Consider the following 11,093-nt stretch of genomic DNA (forward strand, 5'->3'; position numbering starts at 1 on the left):
GTGTTTGGACACTTCTTCTTTCCTAGTTAAATATGTGGCGTTTGGTTTTGTCACTTTAAGTGCTGCTCTGCATTTTGCTACAGGAACATCTAATGCATGTTTTAAGGGCCGCGCCGGTTTTCCAATTACAGAACAAACTTGAGAGGTATGATTATCATTAAATGGACATGTGTGACCCATGAAAGATACTGTCTCCCCCCTCCCTCCTCTACTAACAAGACAACCACTCCTCCTATCATGGAGACTCTTTACTGTAGGCAGTGTTACAGCAGATTTACTGTTAGCCAGTGTTACTCGGATGTGCTCCAAGAACATTTTATTTTCACTTTTATTGTGAAAATATTACTGTTTTTTCCCCCAAATTATTCAGATGTTTACCATCAAATTTGACTTTTGGAATATTTTAGGGAATAGTCAAATCTTTTAAAAAGGAAAAAAACATATTTTCACCATAAATGTAAAAAATATTTTGAGAAAATGTTTAATATTTTGAGGGGGTTAAAAAGTCTGAATATTTTAGATGTCAGAATATTGAAAGAAAAAATTAAATTTTCACAATAAAAGTCAAATATTTTGAGAAAAAATATTTTTTCACAATAAAAGTCGGAAAACTTAAAAAGAAAAGTTGGATGTAAAAGAACTATCACTGGATTTTGATACTGAAGACTTTCTTCCCTTGTTAAATTATCTTTTTTATCTAAACATTATTATTTCTCTCTCGTTCTTTACTACCAAACACATCTGTTCAGAAATAACGTCCCACGGCAGGCCACGGAAATGGGACCCCCTCCCCTCCCTCTTCCCTTAAGTTATATGAAGGGGCCGCCGGGCATACCCAGGAAGTTGGGCGCCGCCATGGCCATGCGAGGGGGCGCCGACGAGCCGCTCCAATGCACCTTCATGTGGTGCCTCAGGTTGGACTTGGACGAGAAGTGCTTGTCGCACTGCTGGCAGGAGAAGGGCTTCTCCTTGGTGTGGATGCGGCGGTGGCAGATGAGCTGCGTGGACACGCGGAAGGACTTGCCGCAGTCGGGGCACTGGTAGCGTTTGGGCTCGGTGTGGATCCGCCGGTGGTTCTTCAGGGACATCAGGTTGGGGAACTCTTTCTGGCAGGAGTTGCAGAAGTAGGTGCCGGTCTTGTGGCTGTTCTTGTGGTTGAGCAGCGAGCTGGCGTGGCGGTACGAGCGCCCGCACTGATCGCAGGCGTGGGATTTTGCAGCCTCGCCGCGGCCTCTAGGCGCTGCCGCCGCGCCGCCGTGGCCAAGTCCTTGCTCCTGCATCAAGGTGAGGTCCAGGCCGGACCCCCAGCCCAGGTCCTGGGAGCCCCCCGGGCGGGGCTGCTGGGGTCTGGGCTGGCGTGGCGGCGGCGGCGGCGTCTGGCCGTGCGTGATCTCCATGTGAAGCCGGAAGCTGGCCTGCGTGGGGAAGGCACGCTGGCAGGAGCGGCACGTCAGCTCGCGCTGCTTCTGGTGGACGCGGCGGTGGTTGTAGAGCTGCGAGGAGACACGGAAGGCCTTGCCACAGTCGTGGCAGCGGTGGCGGCGCGTCTCCGAGTGGATGCGGCGGTGGTTCTTCAGGGCGAGCAGGTTGGAGTAGGTCTTGAGGCACACAGCGCAGTGGTAGATGCCGACGGTGTGGGTGTTCTTGTGGTTGAGGAGGGAGCTGGCGTGGCGGTAGGAGCGGCCGCACTGATCACATCTGTGCACAGACAAACAGGAAGAAACAGCATGGGGGGGGGGGGGAGAGGGAGGGAGAGGGACAGAGAGGGGGACAGAGAAGGGAGAGAGAGGGAGGAAGGGAAGGAGTGGGACAGAGAGGGAGAGAGACAGAGAGGGAGAGAGAGGGATGGAGAGAGAGAGGGAGGGAAGGGGAGAGAGGAACAGAGAAGGGAGAGAGAGAGAGACAGAGGGAGAGAGAGGGAGAGAAACAGAGAGGGAGAGAAAGACAGAGAGGGAGGGAGAGGGAGACAGAGGGAGAGAGAGAAAGAGGGAGGAAAGGGAGGGGGGAAGAAAGAGGGAAGGAAGACGGAGAGAGGAAGAGATTAGAAACTGAAGATGGCAGTTTATTCTAACTGTTGTTTTCATATTAATCTCAGTTACTGGTTACCACTTTCAATTTAGAATTATTGAAATAATTTCACTACTCATCAAATAAGTAGGGTTGGGTATCCTTTGGTCCCCCCCATCCCCAATACCGGCGCTCAAACAATACTTAAGAAGAAGGGGAAAAAAGAGAAAACCAAAACGACAGTCGACAACATTAACGAACGGCATGTTTATTTGCTTTCCCCCCCAAACGTTTGTCCCTTTTAACGTTTGTCTTTTAGAAATGTTTTTGCTTTTCCAACGTTTATGTCACTCTTTATTTCTACTCTGTGTGTTGGTCTCAGATGTTGGGGTTGGGTTTTTCCATCACACGGTCAGAGTGGTGCATGATTTCTCTTCACAGACCAACACACACACCTCTCTCTCTCTCTTCATCTATCCATTTATCTACGGCTGCAACTAACGATTAATGGGTTAGCTGTCAACTATTAAGCCTGCCAACATGCCAACTATTTTGATAATCGATTTGATTCAAATTTATCAGATTCCAGCTTCTTAAATGTGCAGGTTTTCTAGTTTCTTCACTCTCAAACCGATTCATAGATTATCAAAACAGTTGGTATTTGTCTGAAGCTCATATCAGCTAAGTTTGATCAAGATTCAATTCAATATTATATTGATTCTTCAGACACACACAGAAATGCATAGACGCACACACACTTACTCACTCACACACACAAACAAATGCATAGACGCAGACACTCACTCTCACACACACTCGCTCGCTCGCACGCACACACACAACTTCTAGAATCGCAATAAATAAAAACTGCAACACAAATCCAATCTGCACCCATGTATCAGGGAAAGAATCAAATCGGGACAAAAGCATATCGTCCCGGCCCTAATGTGGATCCAGATCGTTGTCTCCGTATCGGTACACCCCCAGTATTGGGAAAAAAAGAAAAAAATCAGAACATCTCGGGATATTGGTTTCGGTACCCAACCCTACGTCTAAGATGTTGTACATACAGGTATATGATCTGAAATCCGGCTTATAGCTTTTAAAATGAAGACTACAGCAAAGTGGTGCACCAGATCAAGTTATGATTTCTACACAGGTCAGAGGGGAGGGAGGGACAGGGGAGAAACTCTGTCGGGGGACTGGGAGGTATCTGCAGCTCCCTGCACTGCACAGATTTACACACAAGCTTCAACGGTTTCTTACGCATCTGGAAACAAATTCAAAAGACCTTCTGTCGCAGCCTTTGTTAGGGTAATCACTAAATTCTGAACGTAATGATGAAAGATGCATCACACGTGCCCAGAGAAACCTCTACCGTGCCGGACTGTAGTTTTTGTAAAGAATCCTTGAACTGTTGAGATTAAAAACCTCTAGACGTGTGCAGTGCAGCTAGCTCCAAATACTTCCTAATCTTCTCTGGGATTTCAGTTTTGCCAACACACATCAAAATGTAAGAAACCCCATCACATAACTGCATTTCTATTCTAATAACTGGCCAGTATCATGATACAAAACACAAACAAATCAAAGACTACAATTAAAATCATTAACACGAGCAAGGAACAAACATCAGTACTTTAAATTTAGCTAATATGCTAACACACAGTGTCAAAGTTAAGCTAAGAAAACAAAGCATTAAAAAAAACAACACATCTAAACATGTAGGCAGCCTAAAAAAAAATTTAAAAAAACTCAGGTGTGTGTTATATGCTAACTGAAAGCAAACGGGGTTGACTTATCTGGTCTCTCCACTAATTCAATTTGTCCACACTTCAGAAAAATCCGAATTCCGGCACGCGTATGGTCCCAAGGAAGCCGGATTGGAGATCATATACCTGTAATAGACACGTAGAGACCTAAATTTATCTTCACTATTTTTTTCAACTTCGAAGAATCACAAACAACTGACGAGAACTCACGTGTACCGACACTCCTCGCCCTCTCCCGGGGGTGCAGCGGCCTTCCTCCTGACTTCCATGCCTACCTGGTTGTCCCCGCAGCGGTGCCTGGCTAGGCCGGATCTCCCCTGGAAACTCTTCCCACAGGTGGGGCAGCCGAACGGGGTAGCGCCCTCCTCGTGGACCTTCTGATGGTTTCGGAGGAACCTGGCCAGCCGGAAGGCTTTCCCACACGTGTGGCAGATGTGCTTCTTCCGCTGCGTGTGAATGCGCATGTGGTTGCGCAGCGCCATGTAGTTGGTGTACGGCTTGTCGCAGAAGTTGCACCGGAAGTTGCCCGTCTTGTGGGTATGCTTGTGGTTCAGCAGGGAGCTGGCGTGTTTGTAGGCGCAGCTGCAAAGGTCGCAGGCGTAGGGTCTCTCGTCAGAGTCCAGGTCCACCGAGCTTCTCTCCATGCTGATGTTGGCGGAGCTGTTGGTGGAGGAGGACGACGGCAGGTGCTGGGCCGGGCAGTCGTGGGCTGCGAGTTCGTCGGCTGTGGCAAAGCCTTCGCAGCAGCCGTCGCACTCAAAATCCATCTGGGCGCCGGGGCCTTGCGGCCCTTTGCACAGGCCCGCCGTAGTGTGGGTGGCCAGCTGCCTCTGGGTGCGGAAGCCCTTGCCACACTCTTGGCAGTTGTGCTTCTTCTGGGCGAAGTGGAGGCGGAGATGGTTTTTCATCGCCAGCCGGTTGGGGTAGGTAGAGTTGCAAACATTGCAGTGGTACTCCCCGATTTTGTGGAGGTTCTTGTGATTGGCCAGGCTGCCTGCGTGTCGGTACGTCTTGCCGCATTCGTCGCAGGCAAAAGGCCGCCGCCCAGTTTCAGAGGGGTCAAACTTCTGGGGCCGGGAGGTTCCGGCTGAAGAGTAGGGCTTTTTGAAGCCTTGGTGGCTGTATTTGACACCCATCCCCTGTCCCTTTGAAGATTCTCCTCTCATAGCCTGCATGTGGGACGGGCCGGCCTGCTGGAAGCGGGAACCGTTGGGTCCGGTACGGACAAGACCTTTGGCTCGGTGCTCCTCGTGGAGACGGAGGTGGTTGATCAGCTGCTTTTGGATCTTGAACGCCTTGCCACATTCTTCACACTTGTGCCTGCATTAGGGAGGGGCAAATGTGAAGAAAACACAACAGAATATCTGTAAATACATGAAACTGATCAACTTTAAACAATATCAGGGCAACGGGGGCAATAAACATGACACCTTTGGTGGAGGCTAATTTTAGGCATTATGGCCCAGAACTCAAATTCGTAATAAGGTTGGCAGTCCTGATATCAACTTAAAAGGTAACTTAAGTTTTTTTCAACCTGGACTCTCTGTCTCCATGTTTGTGTGTCTGATGGAATAACAATCTCTGAAACTGGTCCAGTATTAAACCAGAACCAAGCTACAGGACAAATGTATACACGCTGTAACATATTGCGAAAGACACACATTTTTGAGTAAGTAAGTCTTTTTTTTTTTGTGCTGCTTTTTATATTCAATTTAATGTTCAATTTGTTCAATAAAAAAAAAAAAAAAAAAAAAAAAAAAGGTGGACATGATTTTCTTTCATTGGTTTTAAACTCAAACAGTTTGTTGTATTTCAGCAGCAGAGCTGAAAGCAGCAGAACTGAGAACACTTTAATATTGGTTCATTTATCAGGTTATATGGATATTCAAACAACGCCATCGCTGCCCTATAGTCTACTTAAAAGTAGTATTACTTTCATGAACTTTTACTTATAAAACAAAAAAAAATACCGGTATAAAAACCTACTCAAGTAAAACTAAAAAGTAGCTCATTTGAAAGTGACTTGGTTACTTTTTTCACAGGGGGGGAATAACCTAATTTATACTTGTTATACTTAATGTAATTTATAAGTAGTGTCAAGATATTCAAACAACGTTATTGTATATTTCCCCTCGCATCGCGCAGCCCTAATCTTTACAAAATCAAAAGCATACAGAATCGTGGACCTACCTCTTTAGATCGAAGTGGGTCCTTTGGTGATTCTTGAGTGCCAGCAGATTGTAGTAGCGTTTCTGGCACACCAAGCAGCGGAAAACACCGGTCTTATGGGACTTCTTGTGGTTTAGGAGGGAGCAGGGGTGTCTGTATCCACGTCCACATTGGTCACATTTGTGTGGCTTCTCGCTTTGGTCGACCAGTGGCCTGCGTCCGTCGCCACCGACATCACGGCTTCCTCCGGCAACCCCGCCGGCGACGCCCTCTCCCCCGGACATCCCTTTGGCTCCGTTCAGGCCCTGCTTGCTCAGTGAGCCGCCCCGATTCTTCCCGGGGCACAGGTGAGTGATGAGGTGGTGGCGGTCGGCAAAGAACATCCCGCAGTCGACGCAAATGTGGTTGCGTCCGTCCATTTTGTCGTTGCCATTAGCCGCGCTGCCCACGATGCCTTGTTGCTGGCCGTCCGGCCTTTGGGGACCGTGGACCAACTGGTGGTTCAGGAGATCTTGCTTCCTGGCGAAGCTCTGGCCGCAGGTGGAGCAGATCATCCTCCACTCCTGCTCCAGGTTGGACGGTCCTGGCCCGGTTGGGTTGTTGGCGTGGCTACGCAAGTGGCTCCTGAGGGCTCGGAGGCTGGCGTAGTGGTTGCCGCACACCGAACACTGATACACTTCTCCGTCGTCGTCGTCATCTTTGTCGTTGCTGCCCATTCGCTTGCCCCCGCTCTGCGAGTATTGCCGTTGCCCGCTGCCGCCGCTGCCACCACCTTCTTTCAGGCTGCTGGAGCTTCCGGCGGGCAGCGAGGTTCCACCGGAGCTGTGGTAGTTCATGCTCGCCAGGAAACCGTTGGACATGGTGCTCTGCTGCTGGGGCTGCTGGCCGCGGCGGGGACACAGGTGTGACTTGATGCCAGAGACATCTCCGTACATCTGACCGCAGTCAGCGCACACGTGTCTGTCGGCCTGACGGTGAGAGGCATTGCTCTGGGAGAGAGAGCTGCCGTCGAAGCGATCGTGGAACTCCAGAGAGTCCAGGCCGCTGCTGTGCCCGCCGTCTGGAACAAAGTGGTTACCGTCACCCAGATTTCCCGGCAGGGAGATTGGAGTGGTGGCGCCGCTGCCTTCCTGGACGTAGCTCTGCTGCGAGTCCAGAGTTAGGGGCTCCGGAGACAGCCAGTCGTTGCTGTCGTTAATCGACTGATTGGAAGAGCGCCCCTTGTGGCTTCGCAGGTGGCTGTGCAGCGCCGCCAGGTGAGGGTACTGCTTACAGCAGATGGTGCACTGGTAGTGGCCCGTCTGATGGCAGCGTTTGTGGTTCACAAGGCTTCCTGCGTGCCGGTAGCTTTTGCCGCACTCGCCACACTTAAAGCGCCGCTCTCCATCGTCTGGAGAATTAGCATGGGGCACACGGCCTCCGGAGGGAGAAGACACGGAGCCCTGGGAACCAGAGCTTAGCGCATCGGAGTTTAGGATGGAGCTGTCCTGGCCGTGGGCGCCCGGGTGGGGATCGTGCGTCAAATAGTGGACTTTCAAAGTCTCCAGATCTGGGTGCCCCGCGCCACAGTATGCGCACGTGTAGATGGGGTTGTTCACTGGAGGACCCATTATGGGATCATAGGGGCCTCTTTTGTCACTGGGCAAGGGTGGCAGGGGCAGAGGGTCCCCCAGGGCGGGGGTGTAAGCCGGGGATCGAACGGCGCTCAGATTGTGGGGCATGATGCCTGGGAAACTGCGTGGCAGGCCGAGGGAAGGCGAGGCCGCGTTGTGAAGCAAAATGTGCTCCTGAAAGTCTGTCTTACTTGGAAGCGAGATCTGGCACAGGTGGCAGAAACACGAAGCTGTGTCGTCGCTCTGGGACGACTGCGTGCCGGCGCCGCTGCCGCTCACCATAGACGCCCCGGGCGTCTTGAACTTCGAGTGAGTTCTCTCGTGGCTGTTTAGTGCAGCCAGGTTGCTGAATTGTTTGAAACACACAGAGCACTTAAAAGTTCCTTGCTGGTGACACTTCTTGTGGTTCACTAGGCTACCGTGGTGCCGGTACGTTCTGTCGCACTGATCGCACTTGAACGGTCTGTCCCAAGCTTCTTCAGCTTCAGGGGAGCCTTTTTTCCCGTGGTCGCCTGTCTGGTGGCTTTGTAGGACACCGTGTCCCAAACTGTTATTCAAATGGGAGCGCCCAAACCCGTCTGAGAGGTCTTGGGCGAGACCGTAGTCCCTCTCGTCGTGGCCCCCTTCTTCGGGTACTTCTTCCCCCTCTTCCTCTGTGTGTGCACTACTCGGGGACAATGTATGGATACGTAGGTGGTTTTTCAAAGCTACTGCGTTGGGCAGCGTACGCGTACAAACTGGACACTGGAATGAACCGACTTCGTGAGATTTTTTATGATTGGCGAGGCTAGCTGCGTGCTTGTAAATTCGTCCACACTGCTCACACTCAAAACGACCGTTCTCTTCTTGCTGATAATGTGCTTTCATATGCTCTAGTAGACTTGGAGTACTCGGACACACCATATCACACTCTTTACAGGGGAAACCCTTGGCACGACTCATATCATGCATTGCCATAGTACTCTAAAGCAAACGTTTGGAAGGAGTCACAGTTCACAACATAGAAATGAACAGTGACGTTAGGGAGGAGAGGAGGAAAACAGCGGGGCTTAGCTCTTCAGCTTGGGGTGGCGATGGCGGCCTTTTTCTCCTTAGTGCAGGTCCAGCCAACCAGGGCCCGCCTCGGGAGGCGGCAGGGCCACCCAATGAGGAACCACTGTGGAGACAAGAAGAAGACAAAAAGAAGAGGGTTACTTAAAGAGCAACTTCACACCCCGTTTGAATAGTTTAAAGTCGTGATATATTATATAGGGTATTTTACACTGTTCCTTAAGGTATCCTAATGGGGTATGTAACATTGGTTGGGCTGAAAATTGCCCAAATGCTATTTTATTAGGCCCTTAACTACCCTGTGAATATGGCTCTATTTGGAACAAGAGCTTTTCTTCCAAATATGGTATGCTCATGAATATTCAGAATGAGCTACGCGCTGATTGGTTTGAGCAAACTACATAGAAACACATGGGAGACTCGACAGCAGGTCTCATTGCAAAGTTATACATTGTTTGTCGGGCTATTACGTTATTAAATTCACTTCTGAGACTTTTTTAAGCGAGAAATCAACTATATAAAGCTCAAATATGGACCGTTTTACGAAAATTGATGGCTTATTGCAAATTTGGTAAGACTGTGTGTCGGAGTTCAGCAGCCGGTGCTGCCTGTGTTGCTGCCTCGCTGCACGGCCTGCCTTCCTTTACACACCCCGGCCTGCTCTGAGCTCGATTGAGCTCCGTTACGGCTTGCAGCCCACAGCACTCGATACCCGCGCAAAGTCACCGTTTTGGGGTTAATGGACCAAACGCTGGTGCTCTGACAGAGCTCCAGGGCCTGCAGCTCCCCTCTTCCTGCTAGCTAAATGGCCCGTGTGTGAGAGTGATAGCGCGGTCAGCGAGCTTGTTATACCAGCAATCTCTTACAACAGTTCCAGTTAATCTTGGCTGGCTGTCAGCATAACTAGCTATATTTACAGTTTGAATTTTGTCACGCCACTTATACAACATATCTCTAAAGGTCTTATAAAGCTAACAACAGTGTCCGATTTCAAGTTAATGAATTTTTGTGAAGATTAGGGGTTTCGTTATCTATGACTGTCCCTTCAATCCTAGCTATGTGTGGCTAGCTGCAAATCACAGATAGTTAGCTTCATTTTTGGCGTAATTTCTGTATATTTACAGTTTGAATTCCATCACGCCACTTATACAACATCTCCCTAAAGGTCTTATAAAGCTAACAACGGTGTCCGATTTCAAGTTAATTTTTTGTGAACAGTGGGGGTTTCGTTAGCTATGACTGTCCCTTCAATCCTAGCTATGTGTAGCTAGCTACAAATCACGGATAGTTAGCTTCATTTTTGGCGTAATTTCTGTATATTTACAGTTTGAATTTCATCACGCCACTTATACAACATCTCCCTAAATGTCTTATAAAGCTAACAACGGTGTCCGATTTCAAGTTAATGAATATTTGTGAATTTCAGAGGAATTCTAGGAGGAGCTAGCTCTCATTGATAGAGCTACATCCAGCCGCAGGCTCTATCAATGAGACTCGCGGACAAGCGGCGTTTATTTACCCAATCGTTTGTTTAAATAACTCAACACATTATAATTACACACATTAAAAGATTAACTGGAACCTGTGGTAACAGATTGCTGGCGTAACAAGCTCGCTGACTGTGCTCTCACTCACACACCGGGCATTTAGCTAGCAGGAAGAGGGGAGCTGCAGGCCCTGGAGCTCTGTCAGGGCACCAGCGTTTAGTAGTCCATTATCCAAAAAACGGTGACTTTGCGCGGGTATGGAGTGCTGTGGGCTGCCAGTCGTGACGGAGCTCCAAGTACCTCAGAGCAGGCTGGGATGTGTGAAGGAAGGCAGGTCGGGCGGCGAGGCAGCAACAAAGGCAGCACCGGCAGCTGAATTCCGACACACAGTTGGACAAAATTTGCAATTAGCCATCCATTTTCGTAAAATGGCCCATATTTGAACTTTACATAGTTGATTTCTCGCATAAAAAAGTTTCAGAAGTGAATTTTGTAATGGAATAGCAGAGATCTGCGCGACCTAGATTCGGAAGACTATCTGATCTCAGGTCAGTTGTATAGCCTATGTAAATGTTGGGGCGTGACCGTTCTCTTAATACACCCATGGGCTGACAAAGGTTCCGGTTTTTGGGAGGTTGACGTCAACTTCCAGCTTTGTTGAGATTCGCCCGTTTTCAGCGGCAGTTTCAAAATATGAAATTTTCATAGTCAAGGGGTGTCAGTGGGACTCTGAGCTTCTATGTATTTCCTATTTACCCACCGAACTGTCGTTATTCAACTATGACAGGGTAAAATCGGTTTTGCATTCTATCACCCCTTTAAGTTAACTAGTGTTTATTTAAACTCAGGTTCTAAAAATCATAATCCTGATTATCTGTCAGGGTTCAACGCTAAGGCTTTTTTTCACTTGTCCAGTCGGGAAAGTTAAAACAAAATTCTACTTGCCCAAAGTCAGTTTCCCCTATAAATAAATAAACAATTTGAGGAAAAATGTC

General features: G+C 48.9%; 1 protein-coding gene across 3 annotated transcripts in view; it reads right to left on the minus strand.

The window, feature by feature from the left end:
• Positions 1 to 603: 603 nt before the first annotated feature.
• si:dkey-89b17.4 (zinc finger protein 646) overlaps positions 604 to 11,093 on the minus strand; it is a 20,314-nt gene continuing 9,824 nt past the window's right edge. Inside the window, exons 2-5 of one of the 3 annotated variants that reach the window (XM_028599200.1) lie at positions 5,970 to 8,717; positions 4,055 to 5,099; positions 3,810 to 3,905; positions 1,619 to 1,700 (exon numbers count right to left, since the gene is read on the minus strand). In XM_028599200.1, coding sequence (XP_028455001.1) covers positions 3,843 to 3,905; positions 4,055 to 5,099; positions 5,970 to 8,518 — 3,657 coding nt within the window. In that variant the 5' untranslated portion in view covers positions 8,519 to 8,717 and the 3' untranslated portion in view covers positions 1,619 to 1,700; positions 3,810 to 3,842. Of the gene's footprint in view, positions 1,701 to 3,809; positions 3,906 to 3,989; positions 5,100 to 5,969; positions 8,718 to 11,093 lie in introns of all 3 variants that reach the window. The other 2 variants (XM_028599199.1, XM_028599198.1) reach the window with 2 other exon arrangements.

This window comes from Perca flavescens, chromosome 15, assembly GCF_004354835.1.
Source record: "Perca flavescens isolate YP-PL-M2 chromosome 15, PFLA_1.0, whole genome shotgun sequence".
In the NCBI taxonomy this organism is placed as follows: Eukaryota; Metazoa; Chordata; class Actinopteri; order Perciformes; family Percidae; genus Perca; species Perca flavescens.